Source organism: Phoxinus phoxinus (assembly GCF_949152265.1).
Source record: "Phoxinus phoxinus genome assembly, chromosome: 22".
Classification (NCBI taxonomy): Eukaryota; Metazoa; Chordata; class Actinopteri; order Cypriniformes; family Leuciscidae; genus Phoxinus; species Phoxinus phoxinus.
Window position 1 is genome coordinate 10,361,995 of NC_136897.1, and position 11,998 is coordinate 10,373,992.

At 37.7% G+C, this 11,998-nt stretch overlaps 2 protein-coding genes across 3 annotated transcripts in view; both read right to left on the bottom strand.

Moving 5' to 3' along the window:
* Nucleotides 1–11,998, bottom strand: part of LOC306990928 (uncharacterized protein) — a 370,388-nt gene that overhangs the window by 2,284 nt on the left and 356,106 nt on the right. The window contains exon 1 of one of the 2 annotated variants that reach the window (XR_013795978.1): nt 464–854. The exons of the other annotated variant lie outside the window; for it this stretch is intronic. The gene's annotated coding sequence lies outside the window, so the exon portion shown is untranslated. Of the gene's footprint in view, nt 1–463; nt 855–11,998 lie in introns of those variants that run through there. 2 annotated transcript variants of the gene reach the window in all.
* On the bottom strand, nt 7,252–11,723 carry LOC306990926 (zinc transporter ZIP3-like). The gene is made up of 3 exons (XM_079598272.1): nt 11,553–11,723; nt 10,767–11,089; nt 7,252–8,905 (listed from the first exon to the last, which is right to left on the bottom strand). The coding sequence occupies exons 2-3, from the start codon at nt 10,971–10,973 to the stop codon at nt 8,159–8,161; spliced, it is 954 nt and encodes a 317-aa protein (XP_079454398.1). The 5' UTR covers nt 10,974–11,089; nt 11,553–11,723; the 3' UTR covers nt 7,252–8,158.

The window sequence follows — 11,998 nt, forward strand, 5'->3', positions numbered from 1 at the left end:
AGATAAAAGCATGGTTAGTGTTGTGGTTACTGTGCATTTACAATAAGTACCACATTAAAACTACCAATAGTGTGGTAAAAGCATGGTAAGTTGTGTGATTACTGTCTTTTTACTACACTTATCACAGTAAAACTAATGTTACTGTGGTAAAAGCATGGTGTTGGTTTTACTGTGCTTCTACTACACATACAACTTTGGAACTAATTGTACAACTTAAAAACCTGATATGAATATGATTAACTGATTGAAGGTCTACTCTAGGCCTACTGTATAGCACATCACGTGACAGACAGTGTTTAATCACCATAGAAACCATTTTCATAGAAAGCAATGAAACGCAAAGCCTCCGTTGAGATGACAGATATAATGCAGTGACTGAACTTGAGCTAATCTGATTAATTTCGACACACAGAAAATACATTATATCAAACATTATTAGGACAGCGTATTTACGACTACTTACCAACATCTGGCACACGTGAACTGATGCCAAATATCGCGAGGTGTTCGGAATGAGACTTCTTCAGCGCGATTTCCTACTAATAAAATATTTTTTTTAAATATCAATAAACAGCAAAGCAATCCAGCTTCCCTGGCAATAAGAACGAAATAATATAATTAAAATAAATACATAAACCATGATAAGATCTCGTGAATAAATGTTGATTAAACAGCTTCTCTACTGCAGCCCGATAGGCAGATAGAATCGTGCTTTGATCACGAAAGATGCTTCCCATTGAAATACATTAGTTTTAAAAAACGTGCTGGAATTACGAAAATAACGAAATAAACGTGCCCGTGCCACGAATCAATAGATTAAATTACGTGACCATATCACGAACTGCCGTGAGACTGGGTTGGCAGTGCCATGAGACAGCATTAAATTACCTTGAGACAGCATACACACACACACACACACGGTCTAGTCTCAGACAGACTACCTCCTGTTGGTTTATCTCTTACCTACTTACCTCCTTCGTTCCTCTCCTCGTTCCTGTTTTAGCAAATTAGCTATATGAAATATTAATAACCAAACATAACCTGTTATAAATGTATTCAGTTAATCGGATTAACTTGATGTAGCTACATTAACATTACAACCAATTACTCAGTTCATCCTGTGAACCCTCAATATTGGTTATTAATTGATTACAGTTTTTCTCGATTGCTTAAACACACGCAAATGCGTCTCTATAGCACGCAGTGTGTTTATCTATGGCAAGCCAAGAGGGTTAGAAATACACCATAGATTAATAGCGTTTAACAATTTATACGCGAAAATGAGTTTTTACGTGCATATGATACGCACTTTATTGCGTGATATACACACGCACCCCACACCACTAATCCTACCCAAGCGTATGATACACACGCACCCCACCCCACCCCACCCCACCCTAAACCTACCCATGTGCTATCCATGCGTATACTATGCACGTAAAAACTAATTTTCGCGTATATATTACACGATAAACACACTGTGTGCTATATAGACCCATTTGGTGTGATCGGGTTGCATGCTTAAACACATTTGCCCACTCTGACATCACATTTTCAAAACAGTTAACACATAGGATAAAACTGAAGCTCAAAGGCCAAAATGACTCATTTTGTTAGCAAAATGCTCTAACACTCACAAAATATTAAAAACATGCAAATATTTCCATCAAACACCACAACTTGTGGTCAAATAAATGTATTCTTTCAATCAATCATCACACAATGGACAACAAAATACAAAATACAGCCATAAATATGAAATATAATACTTTACAAACTCAAATGGATACTGGAAAAAAAAAAGCTACCAAAGGAAACTTATGGGTGGAAATGCCATATATATATATTATCTTTCACATTTAGTCCATTCGTTCTTGACGATTATGCCACAGGTTCTCATCAACATCGCATTGAATGTTTTCCCTTGCAATGCACCGACGGAAATACCTCCTTGCATGGCGTATCCATCAGTCCTCTGCACCTATTGCCAGGCAACCAGCATTCATTGCCTCCAGGAGGGGCATCTGCTCATGGCCGGTGTTCATACACCTTCCACCTCCAAGCAGAGCAGAACTCCTCGATTGGGTTCAGAAAAGGAGAGTGTGCAGGGAGGAATTGCATCATAATACGAGGCTGTCCTGCAAACCATTCATTCACAAGGCGAGAGTGGTGGAAAGCCACATTGTCCCAAATTATGACATACAGAGTGATGCCAGGCCTCAATAGCCCTCTCTCTTCAGGTGGAATCAGTATTTCTTTCAATGCATCAAGAAATTTGATGAGGCGTTCTGTATTGAATGAGCTGTATTGAATTACCAATAGTTGGTAATCCATCTAAATCAAAGGACCCCATCATTGGAGATGGCAGCACACATGGTGATATTGGCAACCCTCTGACCTGGCACTGTGACAGTGGCCCTCTGTCCAATGATGTTCCTCCTGCATCTCCTCACTTTACAGAGGTTGAAGCCGGCCTTATCCACAAAAATGAATTTGTGATGTGCCCCTTCAGCTTCAAGCTCCATTATTCTCTAAGAAAAAGAGCAAATTCATAAAGCAAATTATTCCAGTCGCATGTAACTATGGTAAACAAGGTATTACAATAAAAAATCTGTACCTGCACATACTGGAATCGTGCCTCCTTTACGATATCAGAGTTACTTTGAAATGGAACTCTGTACAGCTGCTTCATTCTGACATGGTTTCGTTTAAGGACTCGATCTAAAGTTGCCAAACTCACACTGTTTATATTTCTAAATGCTCCCTGATCTGCAATTACTGCTGCCTGGATCTGATTGCATTGTTTGCCACTACCATATCTACAATGGCAGACTCCTGTTCAATACTAAATATCTTTCCTCTGCCACCAGTGTGTGGTGATGTGTGGATTCTATAAAGTAAAAGCAAAAAGCATGTCAAAATTGACATTACTGTACGACAGTCACATAAATGGGATTGATAAAACATCTGCATTACTGTAGACACAGTTTGTTCTGCTAACAGGGCAATACAGTAAAGCTGAAATACACAGTGGTATACATTACACTAACACTGAATTACCTGTTCTCATTCCGAAAAAGCCTGGCAATAGATGCCACAGTGCTCCGACTCAGAATGAAGGACAAGCCATGATTGATGACATGGTCAATAATTGTTGCCCGAATTTCATTTGAAACTTAAGCTCGATTTCGTCCTCCACCACGCATACAAACTCCTCTTCCTCGGGCCCCTCTGCCATGGCCTCTTGCTCTCCTTCCGTGCCTATGGCCTCTTTGATCCATGCTTGCAAATGGAGGTGGCATCTTTTATAGATGGATGAGGACTGATTGCTGATTGAAGAGTTGTGCAAATGAGTTTCACACAGGTGCATAGAGATTTATAATTATGCAAGTACTTTTTATCAGCTGTGAATAGATTTTTTCCTTTTGTTCAACACAGTGAATTCAATAGAGTTCAGGGTCTTTCAATGAGATCTATGGTAACAGTTTTGACAAAGGGTGTGAAAAATGAAAAAGTGTTAAAACATTTGCAAGAGAAGACTTCTGCTGTGCTAATAATGTGATGATGAAGATCAAGCGGATCCCAGTTTCATTTAGTGTGTCTTAGCAAATGAGAAAAACTGTAATAGAAATGTACATTTCCTTACTTAGTACTACTAAGAGCAAGTAGCCAAAATTAAGAAGCAGAATATAGGAAAGAAGTTATAGCATTGTTTGAAATTCATTCTTTAAAAGGGGTAAGGCTACTTAATGTATCAAATACATGTCTCGCCCATTTGAATTAAACTGTCCTGGTGCAATTTGTTGAGGCTCCAGTTGATCTTTGCTGATGTTGTCTTGTCAGAGGATCTTTGGTGAATGGAAAGACAAGGCCGCAGCTTGGCACAAGCTTGGGGGTCCTTGGGGGACTTCTAGTTCAGCATCATCTTCACATTAGGGTTTCACAGGAAGGACCAAAAGAGTAAGAGAGCAAGAGAGAGCCAAGAGGCTAAGAGAGGGCTGATCTTGTGATCAGTTGTTTTTAAAGCGTGAAGATGTCACACGAAGAGGGTCGTCAAAAAAATTGGATATAAATCAGTAAATCGGAATGGGGCATCAAGACCTGCAGTGTAAATGCAGCCAAAATACCCCTTGCGGCATTGGTCACGCATTCCGGGACTGATCCCAATGTTACTAGGTCCCCATCCTGGGACGTGTTTGCGTTAGAGTGCAAGGCACTCTAGCAATTTTACGGCAATTTCCCGGGATCAACGCGCTGTGTGAAAGGGGCTTTTGTTCCTTTCTGAAATGCTGATGTGAAGATGATGCTGAACTAGACGTTTTGGTAACACTTTACAATAAGGTTAGTTAACATTAGTTAAATACCTTAGAACATTTTAATAATGAACAATACTTCTATAGCATTTAATATTAATTTCAACAATTACAAATCCGTTATTAAAATCAAAGGTTATTTGTTAGTTAATACAAACAATGAACAGCTGTATTTTTTTTTTAAACTAATATTAACAAAGATGAACTAATACAGTAACAAATGTTTTGCTCATTGTTCATGTTAGTTAATACATTAACTAATGTTAACTAATGAACCTTATTGTAAAGTGTTACCGAAGTTTTCTAATGACCCCCAAGCTTGTGCCAGGCTGTGACCTCGCTGTGGCCTGACTCACACCGGTTTTCTCTCATCAAGACAACATCAGCAAAGATCAACTGGAGCCTCAACAAATTGCTCCAGGACAGTTTAATTCAAATGGGCGAGACATGCCAAATAATGAGACTAAGTAACCTTCCTTACCTTACTTTTAAAGAAGGGTTTGTTAGAACAAAACTGATGGTTTGCTCAAGGCTGCTGATCTGAATTTCAAAAAATGTCCTGTTCAACTTTGTTTTCCTGTATTCTGCTTCAGCTCTCTTTCCCTTGGTAAACTGTGTGCATGTATGTATGTATGTATGTGTGTATTAGAGTAGTTTAAGTGTTTAATAGTTAATAAAGTCATGTTCATGTCACACGTAAAGTTGTCCGTGTCTCAAGCTCATATACTGGAGTCACATGCACATTTTGACTACAGGCTCTGAATAGTACTGTACAGTAATAAAGACATTTCCCATACCCCGGAAATGTACATTTCTATTATTCAATTAATAACCAATATTGAGGGTTCACAGGATGAACTGAGTAATTGGTTGTGATGTTAATGTAGCTACATCAAGTTAATCGGAATTAACTGATCCAAATATTCATAATCAGTTATAACAAGTTATGATTGATTATTAATATTTCTTAGAGATAATTTCCTACACCTATTTGAGAGAAAATAGGGGGCCTTTTTTACCGTCCCTGCTGATGCATAAAAAGGGAAATGATTATGAAGGAGGCATTATTTAATTAAATGATTTAACACTATACTTCCCCCAAACATGAATTATATATATATTTAAAAAAAACAGAACCTACAATATTTTAAGTGTAAAATACCGAACTTGTCCTTTAACCCCTTAAGCGACACCCCCCTTTTTTTAATAGACATGAAAATGCATATTCCGAACTTAAATGGTTGTAATTCATGAATGCTTTGGAATATAGATGTAAGATCGGTCTTGTCTTAAAGAAGACATTTGGCAGATTTTTTGTAGAAGTGAAATAAATTAAGTAGTCGATTATCGAGTTCACGCTCATAGGTTTAGTCACCTATATGATCACCTATGAACTCAACAATTGACTACTTTGGACTTTGACCGAAAACAGGATGTAAATACAGGTATTTACGCTGGCTGAAATAACATCATTTTTATTCATATCTTTCACATCTACTGCAGTCAAATTCACCCGTGTTAACTCTAAAAGAAACACTCACATGGCTGGGCACTTGTAATGACACATTAAGGATTTTAAGAGGCTAAAAGCAGGTTTAAAACTTGCCCCATTGAAGTCAACAGGGTGCAAATTTTAAAAAGAGGACAACACCGATTTTTGTCGTTGTTCTCTGTATTGACAGCACTCCAAATTTACAAAAAAATTAGCTCAATGTTAAAATTGACCAGAGTTCTCCTTTAACTCAGTGCTAATGATAGCCTTTGTGTGTCAGATTGTGGCTTTGTAACAATTAAAAAATAACTGACTGGTTACACAGTGATCAAAGAACACTTTCAACTAGGCAATAACAAAGCAACTAAGGCAGTAAATAAGAGACTCAAAAATGAGTTTGATTTAAAAATGAATACACAACTAGGATAATTATTTTCTTTTATCACAAAGTAATAATAGATACAATTCCGTATGCATTTCAAAAAGGAGTTTGCAAAACTGAAATACAAAATATCATTGATAAAAAGAGCACAGAAAGGGAAAGGCTACAGACTTTTTTCTGCATGTTCTTAATGTTGTACCTCAGATTTGCAACAGATGTAAATATGTTGCTTGACTTGTGGAAACTGACCAGACATACTTGACCATTGAAAAGGCTATTGAGAACTCAATGGATATATTTAAGTCATCATATCCAAGATTCATATACAGTAGCTAAAAGGACATAAAATGTGAAAGTAAAATAAAGATATACAGTACAAAATAAAGATGGTTCAAACACACATGTAATGAAAAAATTAAAAGAAAATATATTAAAAATTTCCTTAAGTCTCACTCTGGACAATATCAATACCCAATTTCCATTTTCATAATGCACCACATAATAAGCTTATAAATGGAATTCATAAATTTAACAATTCTCTGCATTTACTTGTGAACATTAGCATGACGCTTATTATTAGGCAAAATACTCAGGCAAATAAATAAATAAAAAGACCCTAAATCAAATATAGCCTTAATGAACCAAATTAACTGAATTAAACCTATAATTGGCCAGCAGCCATATCACCCTGTAGCCCAAGACTGGTTACCCACTGAAGCTAAGCAGGGTTGAGTCTGGTCAGTACGGTAGACCTCCTGGGAAAACCTGGGTGCTGCTGGAAGAGGTGTTAGTGAGGCCAGTAGAGATTCCCTCCTCAACCCATGTTGAGCATACCTTTCATACCTTTCCTCCAATTCCCATGTAAAGCACTTTGAATACCCAGAAAAGCGCTATATAAATTTAACAAGTTATAATTATATAACCTTAAAATTATAAGAGAATATTACATCAAATGGTGACCCACCAATCACAGGCTGCTCAAATACATTCACCTAAAATCTTCCCTAAGAATCTACTTCAAAACACCATCTATGTCTTACAGCCCCTGCAGTCAGTCTGCCTTGATCGTGAGTGTTTTCCCCCAGTAAGCTGTTCTGACAAGTGACTCAGACTTTTGGCAATTTCACTGTATTATGTGCAGTCAGCTACACAGAATTTGTTGTAAACAAATCTGACGAACTTCAACAAAGTTTTTGCTATTTTTTTTTTTTTTTTACTGGACTCCAGTCTCTTCACTGTCATTGTGATTATCCCATTACATTTTCATTCAGCTAATAGTATCTGAAAGCAAATCCTTCAACAAATCTATAATATTCATTCAGTCATTGTAATATTGGTAAATATTGAAGGAACAAAACATAGGCCTACACTATGTTAATGGATGGGTAAAAAATTACATGAGTTGCATTGGGTATTCTCTCTTGACATGAATTTCGTCAAACAGAAGATTATACAGTAGTCATTCAGAATCAACGTGCAAAAATTCCATTAAATAATAGAATGTTTATCAAAAGGCATTTTAATCTCATAAAATAATATCAATTATATAGCGGATTTAAATTATAATAAAGAGGCTCTAAAGCAGTTTTTCCAAAATATGTTTTTAGAAAAAAACATACGAGATTAATCAATTATTCTTTTCTATTGGCAGCTGTTTTGAACATTAAGAAATGAACAATAAACCTAGTTTTATTTGAAAGGTTGACAATATTAAAGCAAATTATTTAATTTCAGGAAATAAGATTATAATATGAAACATAATATTTGATCACACAGTAAATATAGCAGCTATAAAGGTGCCTTTATCTGTTTGGAAGGGGGTCCCTCACAAAGGAATCATCCAATTTTGGAGTCGTTGGCATCAAAAATGTTGCAAACCCTTGCTCTATAGAATATCCATTTTTACAGATTACGGAAAACTGTTTGTTATGATGTTTAACAGTGCTAAAAAATAGCAGTTCACAATTACCTTTACCATTTGATAAAGAAAAGTCCTGCTAGTACAACATAGCCCAGCGTAAGAAACAGCACCTTCAGTAGCCTGTCGTGTTGATCCGCCAGCTCTTGTGAGAGGATCTCAAAGAACGTAATGAAGAGGAATGTGCCGGCTGCCATGCTCTGGAGCACTACAGATATAATACTTTCTGCTAAGTGCTGGACCGTCTCAATACCCATGCCAATCCCGATGCCCAGAGGAATCATTAGGCTTACTGTTATGCCCAGTTTACAGGCATCTCGTAAGGGGACTCCTGCCTTGGCTACACTAACCCCCAGTGCCACAGATGCTAGCGTCTCGTGGATGGCCACACCAATGAAAAGGTTTCCAAGCTTAGCCCCATCTTCCTGAAGACCCAAAGCAAGACCCTCAAAGATAGAGTGGGCAGACAGTGCTAGCACCAGGCTAGCTAATCTCAACGGCCCAGCGCGTTTTAGCTCAGAAGGGTTGAAGTGTCCATGGTGATGGGAATGGTGCTGCTGGGTTCTGGCTGCAACTCGAGCGGGAGCAATGAATGGAGCATCATACTCTGAGTCGCTCCCCACTTCTGAGCCACCAGCATTAAATGTCTCCAGGTCGATAAACGAGGGCTTCTCCTTGCGGAAAGTAAGCACAGTCTGTTCCACAAATACTGTGAGGAGAAATCCAAGTATCATCATGGTCTCTGCCAGCGGGTACTGACTGGTGGACTTTACCTCTTTCTCTTTCAAAATGTCCTCAACCTAAAATAAAAAAAGCAAGGTAACATGCACAAACAGTAATTTGATTCCTTATATTTCAGTGATGATAATTCTGTTTTTATAATTAACTTTGGTAACATAACAGATAAATACAATCCTTAAGGGTCTTGAAGAGATAGTTTACCCAAAAAACATACAATTCAGTCATCATTTACTCACCCTCGTGTTGTTTCAAACCCATGATTTAATTTCTTTGTGGAACATGAAAGGAAAATTGTTCAAATGTATCTGCTCATTTACAATTAATGGGGACTGAAGCTTAAAAGCTTTTCACAAAGGCACCATATTGTGTAATACGTTCTCAAACACATTGTCAGGGTTGCCAACTCTCATGCATCTGGCGTGACACTCACGCTTTCAGCATCAAGCTTACGCTCTCGTGCAATAAATGTCACGCCAAAATCCATTTTCTCCCCTCTCAATCCATTCATTTTCTGTTGATGACTAGACCACAGCGTATTAATGACAGGAGAGGAGCCCACAGCTGTAACATCTGCCTACAACGTTCTCACTGCAGTATTCTCTGATCGTTGATTCGCTGAAAACCTTACACCTGATACATCAGTTGCATGTGAGAAGTTCAGAGAGAGTTCAGAGCATAGGTTCGGAGTAGGAGAACACTGATGCGCGTTTGAAAGTTTGGATGACAATCAAGGTAAGCAGATAATAAAATGGTGTGCATTGTCACTACAGACGTAGCCTTGCCTAATCAGTCTGTGTGCTGAGAGTACCGACTTCAACTATAGTTGCAAACGTTGTCTGACGTCCGTTATGTGGGATAGCTAATTGCTAAAAAAATAGGCTTATGGTACAAATTACATTTTGGCAAATTGGGCAAGTGGCATTTTAAAATTCCCCAAATTATCAAAGGTTCCCCAGATTGTGTTGAGCCAATGCGGATGCTGAGCGAACCTTTTCAGTTATTGGCCTAAACAAGACTGACATCAAGAACAGACTGTCACTTCATGGCACCCTGTCAGTGATGAGAAGTTCGGATCATTTTACTGACTCCCTTGTTTGATCTCGTTCATTAAAATGAACGAATCTTTTTTCGAGTCATTTCGTTCATTTAAGGGGCTTTAAATGTTATACTTTTAACAGCCAAATTCCCCAAACACATACGCATTCTTTATCATATTCTTAATTAAGAAATCATTATGCAGTCAAAAATAAATAATTACTTTACCTTCCGAGTCTTTCGTTCATTTGTCACGTGACAATGAACGCCAAACTGCCACTGTGGCACAACAGGCCTAATTTGTGAAACTTGTGTGTTGTGGTTTTCTGGGGAGGTGGAGAAACTATTATGTGTCCCTTTTGTTTAGAGATTTCTTATTGTTTTGATTTTGTTGTTTTACATGTTTGTTATTTAAATCACCTCTATCTTTATTTATTTTTTTATAGTGCAATCAATAAATTAATTGTACATTTTGAAAAAGCGTTTCCAATCTATTACTATTTTTACTTATTTATTCACATAAATCAGGGTTTTGACTAAGTAAACAATATTTTTGACATTTTAAAAATGAGGGTTACCAAAAATTCTCTGTACACATGCGCACTGAAATTTTACAGACTCACTCCAGCCAAAGTCGGCAACCCTGCATTGTCATATAAACTGCTTTTATGTCACTTTTGCATCCTTTCAAACTTGAAGCCCCATAAATTGTAAATACATGGAAACGAGCGACCAGTGCACTCTTGAAAATGCTTCCTTTTGTGTTCCCCTGAAAAAAACTAGAATGTCTTTGAAAACAACCTGAGGGTGATTGATTTTTAATGAAATAAATAAAATGAGAGTTAACTGTTACTTTAAGAACTAAAATCACCCTCGATAACATACCTTTTCTCTAACTGCTGGTAGAAGGGCATTGAAACAGGTGGCCAGAAAAACACCTCCTCCAAAAGAGTTGCTTAAAGCAACTACTCTTCTGTATCTCGTGGCTTTATCATAGTCCATCTGCATCACCCTCACAGGAATAAGGATGCCCCCCAACATGAGGGCAAACACCCCAAGCAGGCAGAGGATTTTAGCTACAGCTAACTCCATGCTAAGGAGGTGGACTGCGATCCCACTACAGCAAGCTATGTACCTAAAATAAACACCGAAGAACCCAATCCACTCTTCTTTCTAGGCACCCCGAAGTCAGATTATGGACAACATCCCTAAAGAAAATTTTACAAACGTCAGTCCATAGTTTCACAATCTTAATTAATGGGAAACATAATTTAAGCAATTTCAAACCAGTATTAGTGCGACTGTGCGACAAGAGTTATCAGGCATGTATAGATTAATTTACACCTGACAACCTAACGATGTCATGTACATTAGCATGCTAACTCCGATTAGCTACTAGCTATCAAAGTCGAAAAATAAGCCCTTTATGTGGTGCATGTATGTTGGTGAGCAAAAATGTTTACATTAAGATGTGCCAGCCTTTTGTTTTACGAATTTATATGAATAAACCGAGGTCGTTTAAAGCAGTTACTTAGTTCAAATGCTTAGTGCAAGTTTAGCACTGCGCGCACATAACGTTACATCAATATTCTGTATTACTAAAGCGCCTTCAACGAACAGTGAAAAGCAAGCGAATAGTACGTCACGTATGCATGAAACGAAACGTTTTACCAGTTTTTGTTCCGATACTTCCTGCTGCTGAACGCTGAAGCGCCTGTTCAGAGGCTGCGTCTCAAAACCTATTTGAACTGCTAGCTAGTACTCGTTGCAAACATAGACAGGGGTTGCAACGCAGTGTTGCCAGATTTGGACGGTGATTTCCAGCCCAAAACCCGCCCACTCCAAGAAAAAAACGCCCAAAATTGTAGCAACTACCAAAATAATGTGATGATATAATTTTATGGCCATATGTCATTCAAGGTCGATAAGCAAGTTGTATCTCCTTAAAACAAAATAACGTTGATAAAATAAAATAAAAAATAAATACATTTCCAAGGAAAAACGGATCAAAACAGGGCAATAATTCAGGAAAATTAGCAAATATCAGCAATCAAGTAACTAACCGATGACTTTAACCCTCGGAACTACGTGTACACATTGCAGAACACAACGCAGAA